This window comes from Chrysochloris asiatica, unplaced genomic scaffold (genome assembly GCF_000296735.1).
Source record: "Chrysochloris asiatica unplaced genomic scaffold, ChrAsi1.0 scaffold00006, whole genome shotgun sequence".
NCBI classification, from domain to species: Eukaryota; Metazoa; Chordata; class Mammalia; order Afrosoricida; family Chrysochloridae; genus Chrysochloris; species Chrysochloris asiatica.
Window position 1 is genome coordinate 20,460,982 of NW_006408524.1, and position 23,123 is coordinate 20,484,104.

The window sequence follows — 23,123 nt, forward strand, 5'->3', positions numbered from 1 at the left end:
GCAAGTGTGGGTGTTCTTATGCATATGCCCTCTCTTCTTATCAGCTGGATGCTTCACTCTCCACTCTAGTCCTCTGTGGCTATGTCACTGACTCTGGGTGCAAGAAGCCCCAGGTCTTGCCACACTGCTGGCCAACCAGGTCTCCACCTGGGTTCACAGGAATCTATTGAACGTTGTAGGGCTTAGCTTGCAGTGGTTTGGGTTTTGAAGGGCCTTTTTGCCTTATGGTTACAGACAGCCAAGCACTCTTATTCCCAGGTTTGGACCATTGAAATGTTTCTGAACCTCTGGAATTCCAGTGCAATCAGGAAAGAAAAGGAAGAGAGAGGGGAGACCATTGCAGGAGAGGGAACCTACTCTTTGATCTCTGTACTAAGTAAATATTTGGTGACTGGAAAGAGAAAGGGGTCAGCTGCATCCCCAGGAACTTTGTTTTCCCTTCTGGATCCTGACTGAGAAGTCAGTGGGGGACAGCAGGAGCCACATTCCACGCTGCAGGGACTCTTGGCCAAAGGGAAGTGCGAGGCCATCCTGGCAGCTGAGGATAGTGAGGAATCCAGGACATCCCTGCAGAGGAGGCTGCCAAGGCCAGGAACCTGTGTGACCGTGGGCAAGAACCTAGATGGAACTGAAGAGTCATTAACACCCCAGTGTCCTTCTCTGGAGGTAACTCCTGTGTAGCCTACCAGAGCACTGTGTTCCCATCCCAACTCTGGAGTTGCCTGGGAGGCACACGGGGAAGAAGCCATGGGCCAAAGGGAGAGCTCCAAGTTTGACTGGGAAGGGATAACCCCTCCCACCTTTTCCCAGCTAGGGAAAGGGACCACTTTGTTCCTCACACAGATTTCCTGACTCCCAATTCAGGTTTTCTGTTACTTCACATCCAAATTTCCATTTAACAATGACAGAGAGATTACAATGAGATGGCTCAAGACCAGAAAGATCCAAATCGCATCATCCACTCTAATTCAGGTCAAGACGTATTTAACACAGAATATCGAGGAGGTTCTGAAAGTTGGCGGTGCCTACCTTTGCCACTGAAAGGTCGATTGGCTTCGATGCTGTTTGCAGCTTGAACACTGATGGTGCTGGGGGCAGGATAACTTCATCCCTAATCAATTCATCCTCCACATCCTCTGAAAGAAGACCAGAGGACCAAAGTCATGGAACACCGTGAACACAGAGACATGTAGAGAAGTTTAAATGAGAGGCTCCTACACCACCCATCCCACCTCCCACTCGGGACCTCCCAGACATCCATCAGCAGGAAAGAACACAGAGACAGGGGCCTTGTTCTCTGTCAAAACCCCACCCTGGCCCATGACACAAGAGGCTGGCTGCAGGTGGGACTTTGCTATGGGTCCTCAGAAAGTTCCCATGCAGTGAAGCAAATGACCACAGCTTAACACACTGAATCAGACCCAGAAAAGACATGTTTCTTACAGAGGCAGGCATAACCCACAAATCTGTTTCTGTGAAGACAAATGTGAAGTAGACAGAATTAGGGAAAATGCCACCATTCCTGTTCATGATAATGTTGTTGTAGTTGCTATGTGCCATCGACTCAGTTCCGACTCATAGTGACTCTATATAGGGTTTCCTTGGACTCCCAAACTTCCAGTTACCAGTCCAGTGCTTACCCTACAGCATGGTGCATGTATTAGCCACTTGAATTTTATCACCTAGACCCTTTCACATCCCTAAGAACTATTAGTTATCATTACCTCCCTACTGTAGATGAAAGGTCTGGCTGCAGCAAGCAGTGTATGATTAACTACAACCTAAAACTTGGCTGTTCTAACCCACCCAGTTGTACTTCAGGGAAGAGAGGTCTGGTGGGTGATGTGCTTCAGTAGAGATTGCAGACTAGAACACCCTACGTAGTCGCCAGGGGTCTGAGTAGTTTTGACTGAACAAGTTCATTTGTTCTTGTTTTGTTTATTGCAAATGGGGAAACTGAGGCTGAGAGCAGTAACTGGCCCAAAGTCACGCAGATGAAGAGTGGTGGTGATGCAGATATTATGGCTTGAACTTGAGTATGTGGTGAAGTCCTAATCCCCAATCCCTATACCTGTAAATATGACTCTATTTGGCAAGTTTTTTGTTATACTAATTAACTCATGGCGTGCTGGTGTGGTGTTGTCAGATAAGCACTGGACCCTGAGGTCCATTTGAATCATCAGGTTGGTGGTTCAAATCTACCAGCCGTTCCTCAGAAACCCTATCCACTGCCGTTATGAATTGGAACCAACTTAACAGAACTCAACAACAAGGCCAAATGAGCTCATACCAAAACAGGGTGAATCCTAAACCTAATCATTTCTGATTTACAAAAATAGTACAATAGATACTGATACACATACAACAGGAAGACAGACACAACAAGATAAAGATCTAGCTACAAACAAGGAAGCACCCAGGGATTGCTGGCAGAAACCAGAAATAAAGATTGAGGCCCACAGAAGGATCCCACATGGTTGTTGTTGTTGTTAGGTGCCATCGAGTTGGTATCGACTCATAGCAACCTTATGTACAGCAGAATGAAACACTGCCCAATCCTGGCTAACCTCACTACTGTTGCCAGGCTGGAGTCCATCAATGTTGCCATTTGGCCAATCCATCTCATTGGGGGTCTTCCTCTCTTTCTCTGACCCTCCACCTTACCAAACACGACATCCCTCTCCAGCAACTGGTCCCTCCTGACAATATGTCCACAGTATGAAAGATGAAGTATGGCCATCCCACATGGTTGTGGCCCTGATTTGGACGGTTAGCCTCCAGAGCTAGGAGGCAATAAATTTCTGTTCTTTAAAGTCACACATCTGTGGTATTCATGTTACAGAAGCACTTGGATATAAATCCAAGAGGATATAAATCCAGACCCGCCCTAATAGCCTACCCTCCCGCCTCCCTAGAGCTCCTGGCACGAGGAACACTAAGCCAATTCAGATACAGACATCCTACAACTGAGTGACGAAGCCCAGAGAAGGCCCAGACTTTGGCAGCTCCAGACCCTGTCTTCCCAGCAGGATGAGGTTCCCTCCTGACATTACACCTGCTCCCTAGACCACTCGGCTGTGTTTCCTAGACCACTCGGCTGAGGACTTAGAGGATGCAAGTAAAACATGCTGACCACTGTGCTGGCAAAGCCTTCAGTCCGTGAAGCCAGCTTCCTAAGGGAAGCTTTGTAGAGTCGGTCTGTTTGGGTGGGGGCTGAGACATTGGTGTGAAAAAATCAACAAGTGGGATACACATCTTATAACTTATTCTCTAGCCTTCTTCCTTCCCCTGGGGAAAAGCAAGGCAGAGAAGAAGGCAAATTCCTGGAGTCATGTTGTTGTTGTTGTTGTTGTTGAGTGTCGTTGAGTCACTTCTGACCTATAAGGACCCTATTCAGAGTTTCTTAGGAGCAGCTGGGGTTTGAACCAGCGACCTGGAAGTTAAAAGTCCAGTGCTTATCCTACACACCAGGGCTTTCCTGGAGCCACAGTGCGTGGAAAAAGGAGGCAGAGTCTACCTTGGGACTGAAACGAAATATAAATGTGGAATTGCAATGAGAACTTGAATTTAAATGAGAACTTCAAAGTTAAGGTCTTAGGAAAAGCCACCCTGTGACCACGGCTTACAGAAGTAGTCTAAAATAAACATGAGATGTTCACTCAGCAGCATGCATGGACCTGAAAAATCACAGGGATGCGAGGGAGAGGGAGAAACCACGAGACAGAAAACATGGCACCGTTTGCATAAATGAAGACTAGATGACCAGAGAGCACTGCTGCTCAGTTTGCAGGAGAAGAGGGAAGGAGGGGAGGGAAGAAGGGAGAGACAATGAGAGAAGGTAGGGGGAAAAAATAGGGAGGGGAAAAGGGAAAGGGGATGAATGAAACAAAGAAGGAAGGAAAGCTTGTGGGGCAAGAAGAAACAGGAAGAAAGGGAGGGAGGGCGTGGCAAAAACAAGGATGAAAGGAAGTGGGAGAGCGTGGCTGATGGACGGGCTTTGCAAACATCATTGTGGAGACTTGGAGGAACCCAGCCAAAGCAAAACCTAAACCCGCTGCCCTTGATTGATTATGACTCAGAGCAACGTTATAGGGCAGAAAGGAACTGCCCCATAGAGTTTCCAAGACAGTAAATCTTTAAGTAAATCTTTAAGGAAGCAGACAGCCTCATGTTTCTCCTGAGAAGGGACCGGTGGGTTTGAATTGATGACATAGCGATTAGTAGCCCACCGCCTAATGCACCATGCCACCAAGGCTCCTTCAAGAAACAAGAGGTTCATTCAGTCTTCTGCACCTGAGGTCCAGAAGCGATTCCACCAAGCCCGTGGGCCAGACTGTCTCCTGGAAACAAGGAAGGAGCGATGTTTCAGCCTATTTGGAGATTTCTGTTTAGTCTGAAGTTGTCAGGGAGGGGGCCATTCTAAGACTGGCGGGGAGGAAGAGGACCTCGGGGCTGTGCCAGAGTGAGCCCCCTGGAGGAGGTGACTTCTCCTGACTTCTGTCTGGAGGAGGTTGGTCAAGTGTAGGGAATTGGTTCAGGACCACAGGCAGCCACTAGGCCCCGATGTGGTGGTACCGCCGTGCAGGGGAAAAAACAAAACCTTCCAGAATGACATGTTGGACAAACCAAGCAGACAAAACCAGCTGCAAATGCCGGTGGTTTGAGAATGCTATTTTTATGGCTCTGGTATAAATGTCTGGTTGAAAAGAAGCAGGGGTTTTTGTTTCTCATACCATTTCATTTAGCCTTTGGAAGAAGTAAAACACACATGACAATTCCGTTTCATTTTAACATTTGTGTGGCGCTATAGGATCTGCACTCGACTGTGAACCACAAGGTCAGCAGTTCAAATCCACCAGCTGTTCCTCCAATACCCTACACAGGGTCCCTATGGGTCAGAACTGAATCAACGGCACTTAACAACAATGACAACAAGGTCACTTAGGGGGATGATGATCATTCTATGGATTCAACACGACCTGCCTGCAACAGAGCCCCTGCCTATGCCTGGCACATAATTTTTTAATAAGAGTTAACTAAATGGAATCAAGAGAAAAGTGGATTGTGGTGAGGAGACACAGTGCTACTCCTCTCAGCAAATTGTATTCCTGTTTCTACCCCTAAGACTTCTCTTTCTCTCTTCCATAAATTCTCTTGGAAACGATCCTGCGATCACTCATTTTGTATCTCCTTTTCTAATTGTTACCTAAGCTACTTGCAAAGAAGGGGTGTGTCTCCCTCTGGGAAACATAGATGTTCACACACAATCGTGCATATGTGTGCACACCCTCACACACATCCAACACACACCCTCACACATTCACAAGCACACTCACAGGCTCACAGAACCATTCACACACTCACACACAGACCCACGTTTCAAAGAGTTGGCTTCTGAGAGAATTGCTAAGAAGCCTTCATCAGACAGATGCTTTCGGGGTCTGAAGGCCAGAAACTGCTTCTCTTGGAAAATCTTTATGTGCAGCGCTTTACAGAAAGCTGTTGGATGCTGGAGCTTCCTGGCCCCACACTTCATCATCGCACCAGGCAGGCTGCGTCCCCATGTGCAGAAATCTGACGAGTGGTCCCCACCATCCGTTTCTGATCAGGAAGACTCTGAGGAAGCTGAAGTGAGCTGCCTCTGTCATTCTGAGGTCTCCCCAAGCCTTTCAATTCCATCAAAGAAAAATGTCAGACAGCCTGTCTCATACAAATAATGTCAGGAGGAAACACTGGGGTTTTTTTGTTCTTTTTTCCTGTCAGCTTAAAAGGAAGTGCTTAAAAGAGAGAGGAAAGGCATTTGAACAGCTATTTGATGCTGAAATGGTCCAAAGGTAATGTGCTGCTTTTACCCAGCAGCCACGGTCAAGGGCTGTTGGCCTCATCCTTTCATGTTCAGTCACTGGGCGGCCCGTCTCCAGTCCTGCTACCTCTGCCAGGACTTGCAAACACATCAGTCATTGAGGAATAAAGAGTTACAGACACAAAAAACCAAGATCATTTCTAAATGAAGCATGGGTGAAGATGCTGCAGCTCTTGATAGAAAGAAAGTGGTTAGGCTAATGGAAATACAGATACAGATGTATCCAGCAGAACACTGAAGATTAGTGTACTTTCAGCACATATTTCTACTTTGTTGTTGTTTGTCTCAGTCGAGTTGTCTCTGTCTCCCTTCCATACAGCAGAACACAACGTTTCCTGTCCTGCACCATCACCAAAATCATTGGCATGTTTGAGTCCAATCAGACAACGTTCACCTCTGATCCACAGAGTTTTCATTCGCTTACTGCCTAATTTTGGGAAGTAGATTGCCAGGTCTTTCTTCCTATTCTGTCTCAGTCTGGAAGCTCCACTGGGTGACCCTGCTGGTATTTGAAATACCACTTAACTAGTTTCCTGCATCACAGCAATATGCAAGTCAGCGCAATATAGTAAACTGACAGACGGGTTTAGATTTCATTCTTCAGCAATATATTCATTAAAATTAAGAGTAGATGTAAAAGGGTGACTTACAGACAACACTATCCTAATATTCTGACTTAGACCTATTTTCTGGAGACTCCAGTAGTTTGTGAATGACCCTAAAAGGATCTCCAAATCCAGAAAAGGCTCATCTGGACACTAGTGTGGATCCAGAAATGGCAATATTTCTTGTAAGGATTTCTCTGAGAAAACCAGCAGTGGAAGCAGTGTCTTTGACAAAAAGAGAAAAGCTTACTTTACTCTCTCAGCCATCCTTCCTGAGACCAGGTGAAGGACAGAAACACTCCCCCAGCTGATGGGGAGTCTCCCACCCATCCACCCACCGACTTCCAGAAAATGCAAACATAGGCCCTCTGGGGCCCAGAGACAGCAACACCACCTACCAAGATGCAGGGCATCCAGCTCGCCAACTGCATCGTCAGACACCAGCAACGGATTTCTCCTGGAAAAAAAAAAGGAGACAATGTTAGTGTAGCAGGGGAGAATGTAGGCGGGATGTTTCATGGGAGTTCAGGAGACAGGTGCATGTTGGTCCTGTCCCTGACACTCTGGGTGGGGCAGTGCACCGGTCACTCCACAGGGTCCCTATTAGACGGGAGCAGGTAGCCTCCAAGACTCCTTCCAATTCTGTGTTCTGACAAAGACACATGCACACACCAGCCAATTAAGATGGTAAACACTGCTTGATATTGCCAGGAACTGAATGCAAAAGCATTTTACTGATGTAACTGTGGTGCTGCTGGGAAACACACACAAATATATCAGGTTCTTGTAATCATTGCACAGATTTTTGTAAATATCACCACTTTTTTTGGTCCTTGTTTTCTTTCTCCCAGCTTTTCTGTAAAGCTATCAGCAGCCATTGGCACACCACTCCTGAAGCCCACTAAGGTATTTCAAAGAACCTGTCCTTTACTTTCTGCTACCTGATAACCTGCCCTATAATTCTGATTTTTAAAGTCAGGTATATGCATTTTCATATTCCTTAAATGATCCCCCTCTATTTTAACTCTCTTTAAACTTTTTTTTTTCCCTTCCAGCATGCATGGATCTGAACTAAAATATAAATTGAGTTCTTAAAAAGAATGTATTAAAAATAACACTATGACATCAGTCTCTGAAAACCCATTTATGATTTTTTTTTTTTTAATGACAGGCCTTTTGAACAAGGCATTGAAATATACTTTCCTCCAACGTCTTTGCAGAGTAAGATATGATTGAAGTAACAATCGGAATGTTGCTAGGGTACGTTCTATTGAATTGGCTTCCTCTTGAAGATGTATGAAGGGGCGTGAGTGGAAGACCATGTAGGACACGCCGTACCAAATCCATGAACACAAGCTACTTTGGACTCTTGAGTTTCTGGTGTTGGAACACAGTGTTCCTTTTATCCTACTGTACCCTTCCCTTTGTCCTCCTCTACTCTGTCAAGTTCATTTTGTTCAACTGGAAATCACAAAGTCCCTAAGCCCCTATGGCACCAGGAATTTACAGGTGTTCTTGTGGGGAAGGTTGGAAAAATGAATTAGGATAGATCGTTGAGCCTGGAGAAGGACGTACTTGGGGGTCAGCACTGAGACTTGTGGCAGCCCTGGCCACGATGAGAAATTGCACTCTCATGAGAAGCCTCTTGCAGCCATGCCTCTCCTACCCCCACCCTCACAGCAGCAGAAAGCTGAGGGTCTGAGTGCTGATACCTCTTTGTGCCCTAGGTCACTGCTTTATCTAGACACTCAGGCAGGTGCTTCCTCTTGCTGCACCTGTCTGGAAAGCAAGGATGGTGGTACTTGCCTGAGATGGCTCTAATCTCCCCAGCAAGTCATTAAAGGCAGGGAATCGGAAGAGCTGAGACATCGCTCCAACCTGTATGCAAGTCCTACATCTCTGCTCTCTACCTCCTCACCTGTCTCCTTATGAGCTGCTGTGGAGTGACCCCATGCACAACTAGAACTAAACACTGCTGGGCCCTGGGCCATCCCTGGGGTCAGCTGGGGGACCCACTGTTATGATACAAAGGATTGTCACTGGCTGCTTTTCCAGAAGTTGATTGCCAAGTGTTTCTTCCTAGCTCATCTTGGTCTGAAAGCTACACTGAAATCTGTTTGACATCATAGCAACTTGCCAGGCTCCATTGAGAGGTGGACGGTGGCTGAGCTGGAAGTGTATTGGCCAGGAGTCAGGCCCAGGCCTCCCTCAGGAAGGGAGCGAATTCTACCACTGCCCACCTCTCGCCTGGATTACTTGAGTAGACTCCTCTTCACTGGTTCTATTCATGGTTTCCAGTTTGACACTCCCCACACCTTAGATCTTCCCACAGCTCTCAAAGGTCAATCTGACCAGGCCACTGCCCAGCTGAAATTCCTTAATGTTCCACAGCAGCAGCTGTTGCAACAGTGATGACAAGAATATTTATAGCAATAGCAGGAATGATAACATCAAATACTTTCTGACTTTTCTGGTATGTTCGAGACCCCATGCTAAGTGCTTTATAATCTTCTCACAACAATCTTCTGAAGCAGTTCTTCAATGAGTCTCAGAGAGAGTCAGTCATTTCCCCAGGGTCACACAGCATCTAAGTGGCAGCACTGGAATTGGAACGTGCGCAATGACTTTAAAGATCATGGAAGTAACGGGCATATGTGCATCTTCCTAGGGCCATCTGGGTACTTTACAAGACTAGCCGTGACCTGCCCATCTACTGCCCCAGTCTGAACTTCCCCTGCATCCTCACACTCCACCTGCATTTCCCCAGGTAGAACGTCTCAGCCCATGCCTCTGTACCTTTTCATAAACTGCCCACTCTGCCTAGAATATTATTTGACAAACTCATGTTTTTGTTGTTGTTAAGTGCCAGAGAGTCAGTTCTGACTCATAGCAACACGGCATAGGGTTTCCGAGGAGTGCCTAGTGGATTTGAACTGCCAACCGTGTGGTTAGCAGTCGAGTGCTGATCCTACAGCACCACACCAGGACTCCTGGGAAACTCCTAGTCATCTCCTGAAGCCCACCTAAACAGCTACCTCCTCTTCAACTCCGAAGCACACAAGTGCATTAATGCGCTCACTCTTCAATGTAACACCACAGGTAGGTGTTTAAAGAACAGAAAAGTAACCCCAGCTGGGCTGAGAGGGTGGGATGGTGTCCCACTGGGTGAGGTGCATGTGAAACTCTCTCCCCAGTCATGAGACTTCCCCTCAGCAGGCTACCCAGCAGCTGCAAGCACCCAGCTCAGAAGCGGTGCCCATTTCCCATAGATGCCCTCACCAGAGGGGACGGTCCCTTAGGCTCACACTCGGAGAATGTGTTCATTGTTCCTTTCATGTGCTCCTTTGTGGTACAAGCATTGCAAAGTTTAGAAGGTCAGTTTGAGAGCGTGTTCTTGGTTTTGAGTGAAAACTAGTATGAACAGCGATGACAAAAAGATAAATCAAGTGATTCAAAACACTTCTTCAAAATGTGATTGTGTAGATAACCCAATGTGCAGTGAATAAATAAATCTAAGGGAGAAAGGCTGCAGAGCTCCGACTTACTGTTTATCTGAGTCTTCCACATTCCACTTGATGTCCTGACAGAAATATGCTGTTATTATTGGGGGCTGGCAAGTCAATTCTGAGACTATAGGTCAGAGTGCTAGTGTGATGCTGCGGGTTAATGAGCTGAACTGCAAAGTCGGTTTGAGCCACAGGGTCAGCGGTTCCAAGCTCACCAGCCACTCCTTGAAAATCCTATACAGGGCTGCTGTGAGTCAGAACCGACTGTATGGCATGTAACAACAACAACAACATTGATCAGAGCAGAACGGAACCACAGTGTCCCCTAAGCTGTAAATCTTTACAAAGCAGAAGGCCTCATCATTCTCCAATGGAGCAGTTATATTTGAATTGCCAACCTTGCTGTTAGTAGTCCAAATGGGACACATAAAAATAAATCCACACTTATGCATGTCATGGAAACTACCAAAGGCAATAAATAGTAAAAAAAATTCCAAAAGAAACTCTAGAGAAAATTTAAATCACTTACAAATGAATGCCAATTACTGTAACAGCCAACTTCTCACTGACAACAATCAAGACCAAAAGACAATAAAAGTAAAATCTTCAAGAGTCTGGAGAGAAAACGACTGTCAACTTTGAAATTTCCAGCTCAAATATCACTGAAGGTAAGAACAAAACGAAAACATTTCCAAGAAAAGACCAAAAGAATACCATAAGGCAGTTATTTCACTGAGTCTCAGAGAAGTTCAGTAATTTCCCCAGTGTCACACAGAATGAAGTGGCAAACAGGGAACTTGGGAAGGGGACGTGATCAGGGATAACCAAGCTTTCTAAAAATCTGGCATATTTTGAGGGGATAGAGAGAGATCGGTTAACTTTAAACTTTGAGTTAATTTATGATTAAAATTAATGGTACCAGTAAAACAGTTAAAACATCATGGATAACTTCCAAATCAGAAAAGAGAAGAAGAATATATATGCATATTAGTTAATTGACAAGAAGCAAAAAAAAAAAGGAGCAAGAGAAAATAAAACTGTCGCAAAAATAAAAGTATAAAATATAAAGTTGTTTTTAATTCTGACTTACAGAGTGGCTGGTGAGCTTGAACCACTGACCTTGTGACAAGGTTCAAATCGATCTTGCAGTCCTGGGCATTATCCCACAGCTCCACATTGCAGTGTATCAGTACTTATAATGATCCACTGGTGTCAAGACAAGTTCAACTCATAGTGACGCTGTAGGATAGAGTAGAACTGACACAGAGTCTTTCCAAGGCTGTAATTCTTTACAAAAGCAGACTCCCACGTCTTTCTTCCACAGTGTGGCTGGTGGGTTCGAACCACTGACCTTTTGGTTAGCGGCCAAGCATTTTAAACATTGTGCCTCCAGGGCTCCCCATGTATTTATTGCAAAGGCAGTTAAAAGAGTGAGACACTGAGACTGCATTTCATTTATGGTGTTTTTAAATTAAACAAATGCTATTTCAGGAGACATTTAAAACATGACTCCAACTGGTAACAGTGCAGCATAGGAAAAAATACGCCATCTGTGTGTTGTTTCGGCTGTTGTTGGTAGATGCCACTGAGTCGGTTCTGACTCACAGTGACCCTGTGCACAACAGAGCGCAGCACTTCCTGGTCCTGCGTCATGCGCACAACTGTTACTGTGTTTGAGTTCATTGTTGCTGCCACTGAGTCAGTCCATCTGATTGAGGGTCTTCCTCTTCCTTACGGACCCTCTACTTTATACCAAGAATGATCTCCTTCTCCAAGAACTGATTCCTCCTGACAATACGCCCGTAGTAAGACAGACCAAGTCTTACCATCCTCGATTCTAAAGAGCATTCTGGGTATACTTCTTCCAACACAGATGTGTCTGTTCTTCTGACGGTCCATGGCACTTCGCCAACACCCAAATTCAAAGGCATCACTTCTTCATTCTTCCTTATTTATTGTCCATCTTTAAATTGTGCATGTTGTTAAGTGCTGTGGAGTTGGGACCAACTAATAGCTACCTCGTGTAGGGGTTCCTAGGATCGGTTGGTGGCTTTGAGCTGCCAAGTTCAAATGACTTTGTGATCCAGTGCTTATCCTACAGTGTCACACATAGCTTGAGTTAGTTTTCAAAGTGACGTCTTTGCTCCTTACCAGTTTAAAGAGGTCTTTTACAGTAGATTCATCTAGTGCAATATGCCATTTGATTTCTTGGCTGCTCCTTCTAAGAGCATTTGATTGTGGATCTGAGCAAAATGAAGTACTTGGCTTCATTCAACCTTTTCTCCCTTTATTTATCATGACGTTATTCATTGCTCCAGTTGTAAAGATCTTATTGCTTTACTTACTTTGAGGAGCACTGCTGAAGGCTGTATTCTTTCATCTTCATCATTCATCAGTAAGTATTTCAAGTCCTCTTTGATTCCAACAAGCAAGGTCGTGCCATCTGCTTATCACAGGTTGTTCATGAGCCTTCCTCCAGTCCTGAGGCCACAGTCTTCTTCATTTAATCCAGCTTTTCAGATTATTTGTTCATCATACAGATTGAATAAATAGGGCGAAAGGATACAACTTTGGCACACACCTTTCCTGATTTTAAACTATTCAGTATCCTCGTGTTCTGTATGAACCACTGCTTCTTGGTCCACGTACAGGTTCTTCAAGAGCACAAAGAAGTATTCAAGAATTGCCATTCTTTTCAGTGTTACCCATACTTTGTTATGATCCACACATTTGAATGTCTTTGCAGAGTCAATAAAACACTATCCATCTAACATGTGGCACTGTGGGTTAATGCGCCAGACTGCAAAGCCGTTTGAACTGCAAGGTCGGTGGTTCAAACTCACCAGCTGCTCCTCGGAAACTCTATACAGGGTCGCTATGGGTCGGAACCGACTCGACGGCACTTAACAACAACATCTGACATCAGCAATGATTCATATCCCTTTTTCTATGTCCTCTTCTGAATCCAGTTTGAATTTCTGGCAGCTCTTTGCCAATGTAATGCTTCAACCGTTTTAAAATTATCTTCAGCAAAATTTTACTTGCCTGTGGTTATTGTTCCTTTGTGGTATAAGCATTAAAAAATTTAAAAGGTCAGTTTAAAAATGTGTTGTTGCTGTTGAGCATGTTTTTGCGTGTACTATAATTATATGTTGTTCAATAATTTCCGTATTCTATTGGGTCACTTTCTTTGGAATGGATACAAACATGCTTGTTTTCCAATCAGTTGGCCAGGTAGCTGTCTTCCAGATTTCTTGGCACAAATGAGTGAGTGCCTCCAGCGCTGCGTCAGTTTGTTGAACCATTTCAATTTGTATTCCGTCAATTCCTGGAGCCTTGATTTTCTCCACTGCCCTCAGTGCTGCTTGGACTTCTTCCTTCAAAATCATTGGTTCTTGATCATATGCTATCTCTTCAAAAGGTGGAACATCGACTAATTCTCTTTGGTGCCGTGACTCTGTGTATTCTCTCCATCTCCTTTTGATGCCTCCTGTGTCATTCAGTATTTTGCCCATAGAATCCTTCAATATTTCAACCTGAGACTTGAATTTTTCCTTCTGTTTTTTCAGCTTTAGAAATGCTGAGTGTATTCTTCCCTTTTGGTTTTCTAACTCCAGGTCTTTGCACATTTAATTATAAAACTTGACTTTGTCTTCTCGAGGTGACCTTTGAAATTTCTGTTCAGCTCTTTTTTGCTTCATCATCTCTTGCAGTGGCTTTAGCTTCTCTATATTCAAGGGCAAGCTTCAGAGTCTCTTCTGATTTCCACTTTGGTGTTTTCTTTCTTTTTAATGTCTTTTTTATGACCTTTTGCTTTCTTCATGTATAATGTTCTTGATGTCATACCAAAACTCATCTGATTTTTGATTACTAGTGTCAAATGCATCTAATCTGTTCTTGAGAGGGTTTCTAGATTTAAGTGTGATCTACTCAAAGTCATATTTTGACTCCCATGGACTGATTTTCATTTTCTTCAGCTTCAGCATGAACTTGCATATGAGCAATTGGTGGTCTGTTCCATACTCGGCCCCTGGTCTTATTATTTTGCTGATGATTTGGAACTTCTCCATCGTTTCTCTCTTTTTTTAACTTTTTATTGTGTATTGAAGGAGCTCTGGTAGCGTAGTGGTTACGAATCGGGCTGCGAACCTTAGGGTCAGCGGTTCGAAACTACCAGCTGCTCCGCGGGAGAAAGATGAGGCTTTCTACTCCCGTAAAGATTTACACCCTCGGAAACCCTGTACAGGGTCGCTATGGGTCGGACCCGACTCGATGGCACTTAACAACAACAACAACAACATTGTGTATTGAGTGAAGGTTTACAGGCCATCAGTTTTGCATTCAACAAACCATGCACTGTGTTTCATCTCAATGATTACAATCCCCTCCATGTAACAACAGTTATCCCACTTCCTCCCTGTGGCTCCTATTTGCATCCTATCCACCTTCCTATCCCTTCTCAACTTTGTCCTCAAGTAAATGCTGCCCTTTTGATCTTGAATGACTGACCATTCCATAGTGAGCATACATTACTGGTATTGTTGTCCACTCTATATACCTATCTACTACTTGGCTGAAAACTGGGCCACGAGGGTGAGTTCCTTTCCAGACCTTAAGTATCCATTGTTTCTTCCCACAAATGTAGTCAGTGTCATTCCTGTGTATTCCACCTGCTGAGGTACATGTGCATAATTGCCATTTATGTTGTTCGAAAGAGTTTTTTGCAAAGAATAAGTTGTCGGTCTTGCAAAATTATATCAATCAATATCCAACATTGTTTCTTTTACAAAGGCCGTATTTCCCAAATACTAACCCTTCCTCTTTGTTTCCAACTTTCACATTCCAATCACTAATAATTATCAATGCATCCTGATTCCATGTTTGATCCATTTCAGACTGAAGAAGTTGGTAGAATTCTTTCATTTCATCATCACTGGCTTTAGTAATTGGTGCGTTAATTTAAATTACAGTGATATTACTAGTCTTCCTCGTAGACATATGGATATTACCCTATCACAGACAGCGTTGTACTTTTTGATAGATCTTGAAATGTTCTTTTTGACGGTGAATGCAATGCCATTCTTCTTTAGTTTGTCATTTCCACAATAGTAAACAATATGATTACCCAATACAAAACAGCCGATACCATTCCATTTTCATTCACTAACGCCTTAGGTATCAATCTTTATGCATTCCATTTCTTTTTTGACAATTTCCGATTTTCCTGGATTCATACTTTGTGCGTTCTATGTTTCAATTATTAATGGATGTTTGCAGCTGTTTCTCCTTATTTTGAGTTCTTTGCCCCATCAGCAAATGAAGATCTTGAAACCTTTGCTCCATCCACATCACTAAGATCAACTCTACTTTGAGGAGGCAGCTCTTCTGGAGTCATATTCTTGAATGCCTTTCAACCTGAGGGATTCATCTTTCAGTTCTATATCAGACGACATTCCCCTAATATTTTCAGTGGCTAACCATTCACAAGTGATCCACCTCTCCTGCTTCCTAGTCTGTCTTAGTCTGGAAGCTCTGCTGAAACCTGTCCACATGGGTGACCCTTCTGGTATTTAAAATACTAATTGCATAGCTTCCAGCATCACAGCAACACACAAACCACCACAGTCTGACAAACAGACAGGTGAGTGGTGTATGCCACTTACATACTACCATTTAAACCTGATGTCACCAGAGTACTATCAAATAAAAACAGACATTTGGAGGGGGAAAATATTATTAGTGATAAACCTATTTGTTATACCATAAGAAAAGCTGTGATAAAGGAAAAGGAAGACTTAACCCACATGAATCTCTATGTACCTAACAGGATATACTCAAAATATATAAACAAAAAAAATGGATAGAAATGCAAGGAGGAATTGTTCAGTGTATGACCACTCATTTGTCAGTTTGTCATACTGCAGTGGCTTGTGTGTTGCTATGATGCTGGAAGCAATGCCATTGGTATTTTGATACCAGCAGGATCACCCATGGTGGACAGGTTCAGCAGAGCTTCCAGATGATGACAGACTAGGAATAAGAAGGGGCCGACCATGTCTGAATGGTTAGCCACTGTATACTTTGTGAATAGACATAGGCCTGGAAGATAAGCCCCACAGGTTAAAAGGCACTCAAAATACAAATGGGGAAGAGTTGCCTACTCAAAGAAGAGTTGACCATAATGACCTGGATGGATCTTCATTTTCTAATGGGGCACAATTCAAAATGAGAAGAAACAGCTGCAAATATCCATTACTAATCAGAACGCGGAATGTACAAAGTCTGAATCTAAGAAAATTTGAAGCTATCAAAAATGAAATGGAACACATAAAGATCAATAACCAGGACCAGAATCCAGGTTTTCTGGTTCTGAATTCATTAATCTTGACATCATACATTTCAAACAGAACATCATTTTAGAATGGTCAAGAGGGTTAGGTGGTAATGAAGCATGTTCAGTTTCAGGGCACATAAAATGAATTGAATAAACACCACATGATTAGCTCATCCAGCGAAGACTCATCCCATGGCAATAAATGAAGTCTTTTCCTCTCAACTTCACTTTGCCAGGATCAGTTTTAAGGTAGAGTAGTCTGGGATTGAAGCCATTTGTAGGGATCCCTGGTGGCATTATGCACCCCTGGTCAGCACTCTACCAACCTCCCTGTGGCCAATAGGCCTCTGAACCAACAGGACAGACCTCCTGGGCAGTTTGCTCCCCCTTCCAGTTGGGGTTGAGGACTGCTGAAGGAGGCTGCTGTGTGTGGAGGCTACACCCACAGCCAACATATTACAGGGAGGATTCTGACAGCAACAAAGCACACCTCCCCAGAGGCCCATTTGGAGCATGACAGTCTCTTCCCCACCCAAACACTGTCACTTGTAAGCCCTCTGTGAATTACAGAAGAAAGCCCACGCAGTGGAGTCGGCTCCCACAGTCAGCACCCTCTCCATCTCCCTGCACACCTTATGGCTCTGGCCTCTGAACCCAAAAGGACACATCTTCAGGGTCAATCTGAGTCAGTCTGCCCCCATTTCTAGCCAATACTGAGGGCTGCTGACTAGAAAGCATGAGTCTCAAGAGGAAGCTGTACTCACACAACAATCTAGCAGGGAGACTGTTTTATATACCAGGCACTTGTTGGTTTCCAGGCTGTTACAAACTGCGACAAGTCCCAGAAGTGGAGTCAGCTCCTGCTAGTCCCTGCTCTAGCAGGCTGTATGTGTACCCAAGTGCTGAGGCCTCTGACACCAACAAGATACACCTCCCTGGAGATGGGTTTAGGTCAGTCTGCACTGAGGATCCCTGGCTGAGGCTGCCTTAGGGTAGGAAACAGACAACTTGAGTGGAGGCTACGCCCATAGCCAACAAGGCAGACCTCCCTGGGGGGTCTATCTGGAGTGTGACTATCCCAGCCCCAAACCAGTAACTGTTAGCTGCTGGACTCCTACAAACTCCTACAACAGGCTCCCTATAGGAGGTGGATCACCTAAATGAAAACTGCTCCCCCAACCATAACAGAGTCACTGGGGCTCTGAAACCAATAAGATATCTTCTGGAAGTTCTTCTGGGAAATGCCAGTTCCTCCTTCTACTGAAATAGAGGAAACTCTCCCAGCTCAGACATAAGCAGCCCCTCAACAGCAGAGAAGAAAACTGAGGGAAACACCCAGCCCTTAAGGGAGATCACTGGGTGTGGCTGTTCTAACTAAAAATATGAGTGCAGACACAGAGAAGGAGAGGGAGTCGTCACCAGAGAAAAGACGCTGCACCCCCTGGTGAACAGATTGATTCGTACACAACGTCTCGCCTGAATGGCAGTGCCTGCTGATGGACAGACAGACTGACCATAGTGTGTGCTCTGGCGTGCTTGAGAACAACTGAAAATTGAAAAATGAGATCTGCCACTCTCAAATCCCAATTAAAACTGGAAAGGAGAAAAAAACTGTCACACAGTCAGAAAGGAACTGACTAGCAAAAGTCAAAAGCTCTGCTCACCTAAGTGTCTTGCAGAAAGTAATGAGGGTAAAAACGCCTAAAGGGGAAAACAGAGAAAGTGAACACTCGCAAAAAATCCAACGCCACACAAAGAACAGAGAAATAACTGTCCACTCAAAAAAACGTGACAGAGAGAGTAAAACCACATCCAGGGATGGTCAGGTAATGAAAACAAATGGGAGGATAAAATATAACAGCGATAAACGTAATTAACAACTAAGGGGAAACTTAGACAAAGAAATAAGGAAAACCACACAAGAACAAAACGGGGCTCTAAAAAAAATGAGATATTGCATCTAAAAGGGTAAGTTATTGCAATATAAGAAATAACTTACCAACAGATTTTCTCAGGAAGTAGAAACAATCCGTGAATTAGAGGATTGCTGCTGTTGTTAAGTACTGCAAGTCGATTCTGACTCATGTTGTTGTTGTTAGGTGCCATCGAGTCGGCACCGACCCATAGCAACCCTATGCACAGCATAACGAAACACTGCCCGATCCTGGGCCAGCCTCACTACTGTTGCCACGTTTGAGTCCATCAATGCTGCCACTTGGCCAATCCACCTTGTTGGGGGTCTTCTTTTTCTCTGACCCACCACCTTGTTGTTGTTATGTGCCATCGAGTTGGTTCCGACCCATAGCGACCCTGTATAGGGTTTCCGAGGGTGTAAATCTTTACGGGAGTAGAAAGCCTCATCTTTCTCCCACGGAGCAGCTGGTAGTTTCGAACCGCTGACCTTAAGGTTCGCAGCCCGACCCGTAACCACTACGCTACCAGAGCTCCATGATATCCTTCTCAGTGACTGGTCCCTCCTGACAATATGTCCAATGTATGAGAGATGAAATTTGGCCATCAAGGCCTCCAAGGAGCACTCTGGCTGCACTTCTTCCAACACGGGATCTATTGATTCTTTTGGCAGCCCATGGCACTTTCAATATTCTCCTCCAACACCACAACTCAAAAGCATCAATTCTTCTATGGTCTTCCTTATTCACTGTCCAGCTTTCGCATCCATATGAGGTCATTGAAAATACCATGGCTTGGGTCAGAAGCACCTTAGTTCTCAAGCTGACATCTTTGCTCTTCAACACTTTTAAAAGGTCTTGTGCAGCAGATTTGCCTAATGCAATACGTCGTTTGATCTCTTGATTGCTGCTTCCATGAGTGTTGATAGTTGACCCAAGAAAAATGAAGTCCTTGACAACTTCAATCTTTTCTCCATTGATAAGAATGCTGTTTATTGGTCCAGTGGTGAGGACTTTGTTTTCTTTACTTTGAGATGTAATCCATACTGAAGGCTGTGCTCTTTGATGTTCATCAGTAAATGTTTTAAGTTCTCTTCACTTTCAGCAAGCAAGGTTGTATCATCTGCATATCACAGGTTGTTAATGAGTCTTCCACCAAATCTGATGCCACGTTTTTCTTCATATAACCCAGCTTCTCGGATTATTTGCTCAGCATACAAGTTGAATAAGTACGGTAGAAGAATAGAACCTTGTCCCACACCTTTCTTAATTTTAAACCATTCAGTGTTCTGACTCATAGAGGTCCTATATTATGGTTTTGGAGGGGTGGCTAAAGAATTTGAGCCACCAACCTTGGGTTTAGCAGTCTAGTACTTATCTATAACGCCACACCAAGACGCTGAATTAGAGGATGTTGTTGTTGTTGTTGTTAAGTGCTGTCGAGTCAGTTCCGACCCATAGCGACCCTATATAGGGTTTCCAAGGAGCAACTGGTGAGCTTAGAGGATAAGATAGTAAAATTGTAGATACTGAAAAGCAACAAGAATGGACACTTAGGAAGGTGGAGCAGTTTAATGGAGTTATGAAACAAGAAGAGACTTAAGATATGCATCCTAGGAATTTCAAAAGGAGATGAGAGGGAAATGGAAAGAGAAAAGCAATATTTGAAGATATGATGACAGAAATTTAACCCAATCTAACAAATGACATGGCTCTATAAATCCAAGAAGTTCAAAGAACTTCAACAAGTAAAAACCCAGAGATCAACATGAAGACACACCAAAGAAGCAAACAATCACATCTGAGGATTCACCAGTAAGATAAACTACCAAGTTTTCCTCAGAAACACTTGTGACCATTAGGCAATGAAATATTTAAAGTGACAAAAGAAAAAAAAAAAAACTTTTAAGAACGATGGGGAAATTAAAATATTTCCAGACAAACAGAAGCTGAGAGAGTTCATAGCCACGAGAATGTTCCTATAAAAAATGCTAATGGGAGTTCTGTAGATGTAAGGGGAAAGACACTAGAGAAGAATTCAAAGTTAAGCATAGAAGAAAGTTCCCTAATAAAGGGAAATGCATGGACAAATATAAAACCAAACCAAACCCACGGTTGTCAAGTCTGCTTCAACTAAAAGCAACCCTAAAGGAGAGAGTAGACTAGCTCCCTAGGGCTTCTGCCGCTATAAATCTTTATAGAAGCAGACTGTCTCATCTTTCTCCTATGGAGTGGTTGGTGGAGTCAAAATGCTGACCTTTCAGTTAACAATTCACCACACTTGACCCACTGCATCATCATGGCTCCTTATTGTGGTGCTGGAGGATAATGCACTGAACTGCAAGGTTGGTTTGAACCTCAAGGTCAGTGGTTCAAACCCACCAGTCACTCCATAGAAACCCTACACAGGGGTCGTTAAGAGTCAGAGCCGACTCAACAGCACTTAGCAACAACAAGGCTAATAATAAGATATCCATGCTTGATAACTCTGAAAGTTGTAGCCTTCATGTATGTTTTAAATAACAAGTATATAAAAAACAAGGATTAAATTATGTTACAGGGCCCATGAAATGTAAAGATATAATTAGTGATGTTGTTGCTGTTGTTGCAATGTGCCGTGGAGTCGCTCCTGACTCACAGTGACCCTGTACAGGGTTTCCGAGGCTGTAAATCTTTACGGGAGCAGAAAGCCTCATCTTTCTCCCATGGAACAGCTGGTAGTTTCGAACTACTGTCCCTGAGGTTCGCAGCCCGATTTGTAACCACTATGCTACCATTGCTCCTTATAATTAGTGATAGGAACAACAAAAGGGGCCAGAATTTCTCGTATGCTACTAAAGTTAAACTGGTACCAATTTACTTTAGAATGTTTTAAATTGTTCTTGTTGTTAAGTGTCGTCAAGTCGGGTTCCAACCCACAGCGACCCTATATAGAGTTTCAAGGAGCAGCTGGTGAACTTGAACCACAGACCTCCAGGTCCAAGTGGACTTTGCAGTCCAGAGCATTAACCAACAACGTCACACCAGGAGTCCAGAATAACATTCTAAAATTTATAACATTTTAAAATGTTATAAATATAAGCTCTTAAATGTAATATTCATGATAACCATTAAGAAAATATATTTAAAACATGCACAAGAGGAAAGGAAAAAGGAATCAAAGAGACAACAAAACAGAACTAAGAACTTAAAAAAAATAATAAGACAGAGAAAGCTTAAAAAAGAAATAATAACAAAATGTCACTTCTTGTCAGTAATTACAGTGAACGTAAATGGACTAAATACTCCAATCAAAAAGCAGAGATTGACAGAATGGGCTTTTAAAACAAATGGTTTAACTGTATACTGTTTGTAAAAGACACTCCTTAAACTCAAGGACACAAATTAGCTAAAAGTGAAAAAATGGAAAAATATATTCCATGGAGTGTTGGAGTGATGATCTTATTATCAGATAAAGTAGACTGAACTCAAAATCTGTCAGAAGAGATAAAGATGGATACAATATGGTGATAAAAGTATCAATTAACCAAAATCAAAATCAACAAAGGACCTAAAACTTAGTCATAAAATTAAAACTAAAATTATAAAATTCTTATACAAATTTTATATAAGAAGTGAGGGCATTAGTGTCAGGTCTTGCTTTCAACAATGGAACATCTAATATAACAACAAAAGTACAAACAGCAAAAAGCAAAATAAATGGAACCTTATAAAAATCGAAAACTTTTATTCATCAAAGACATTACCAAAAAAAGTGAAATGATAAGCTACTGACTGGAAAAAAATCTTCAGCAACCATATATCCAACATGATTCTAATAACAAAGGTGTATACAAGACTTCAATAATTAACAACAAAAAGGCAAATAAGCAATCATAAAATGGGCAAAGAACTTGAATAGACATTTCACCAAAGAGGACATTCAAATAGCCACCAGACACGTGAGAAAATGCTCAGTGTCATTAGCCAACAGAGATACAAATCAAAAGCACAATGAGGTACCATTTCACTCCCAATAGGATGGATACTCACAAGGATGTGGGTAAATTGGAACCTTTATCCATGGCTAATGGGAATGCAAAATGTTACAAGGTCTGGAAAACAGTGTGGTGTTTCCTTAAAAAACTGAACACAGAACTACCATATGACCCAATTCCACTCCTACGCATATACCCAAAAGTCTTAAAAGCAAAGTCAGAAAGAGTCCTACACCAATTTGCATTGCAAATACCATGCATAGTAGTCAAAAGGTGGAAACAACCCAAATGCCCATCATCAGATGAATAGATTAACAAACTGTGGTGCATACATACAATGGAATACCACTCAACCACTAGGAGAAATGAAATCTTGATACATGCTACAGTATGGATGGATGTTGAACACTTACGCTGAGAAAACAAATCAGTCACAAAAAGGCAAATATAGTATGACTTCACACATATAAAAAGACAAGAAAAAGCAAATGTTGAGAGATCTAAGTTGATTAGACATTAACGGCAGAACGGAGATGGGTAGAGGAGGGTTAACGGTGATGGAAAAGTCGCACTGGTTAAGGCTAGGGCTGCACAGCTGATTATCATGATTGCTATCAATAAGTTGTACACCAGTAAAATGTCGTATTGGCATAAATTGTGTGACAGACATATTTTAAAATAAAATGAAAAAAGTAGTTGCTGAGGCTGCCTGTTGTTGTTGTTAAGTGTCGTCGAGTTGATCCCAACCCCTAGCGAGCCTGTTATAGGGTTTCCGAGGAGCAGCTGGTAAGCTTGAAGCACAGACCTTGAAGTTTAAATGGCTTTGCAGTCTGGCACATACAGTGCCTTGGTGGTGGTGGTGGTTATGTGCCGTGGAGACGGTTCTGACTCAGAGTGACCCTGTACAGGGTTTCCAAGGCTGTAAATC

General features: G+C 43.3%; 1 protein-coding gene across 1 annotated transcript in view; it reads right to left on the reverse strand.

The window, feature by feature from the left end:
- Positions 1-23,123, reverse strand: part of FAM188B (family with sequence similarity 188, member B) — a 161,458-nt gene that overhangs the window by 72,198 nt on the left and 66,137 nt on the right. Inside the window, exons 6-7 of the mRNA XM_006832163.1 lie at positions 6,867-6,925; positions 1,030-1,136 (exon numbers count right to left, since the gene is read on the reverse strand). Coding sequence (XP_006832226.1) covers positions 1,030-1,136; positions 6,867-6,925 — 166 coding nt within the window. The remainder of the gene's footprint in view (positions 1-1,029; positions 1,137-6,866; positions 6,926-23,123) is intronic.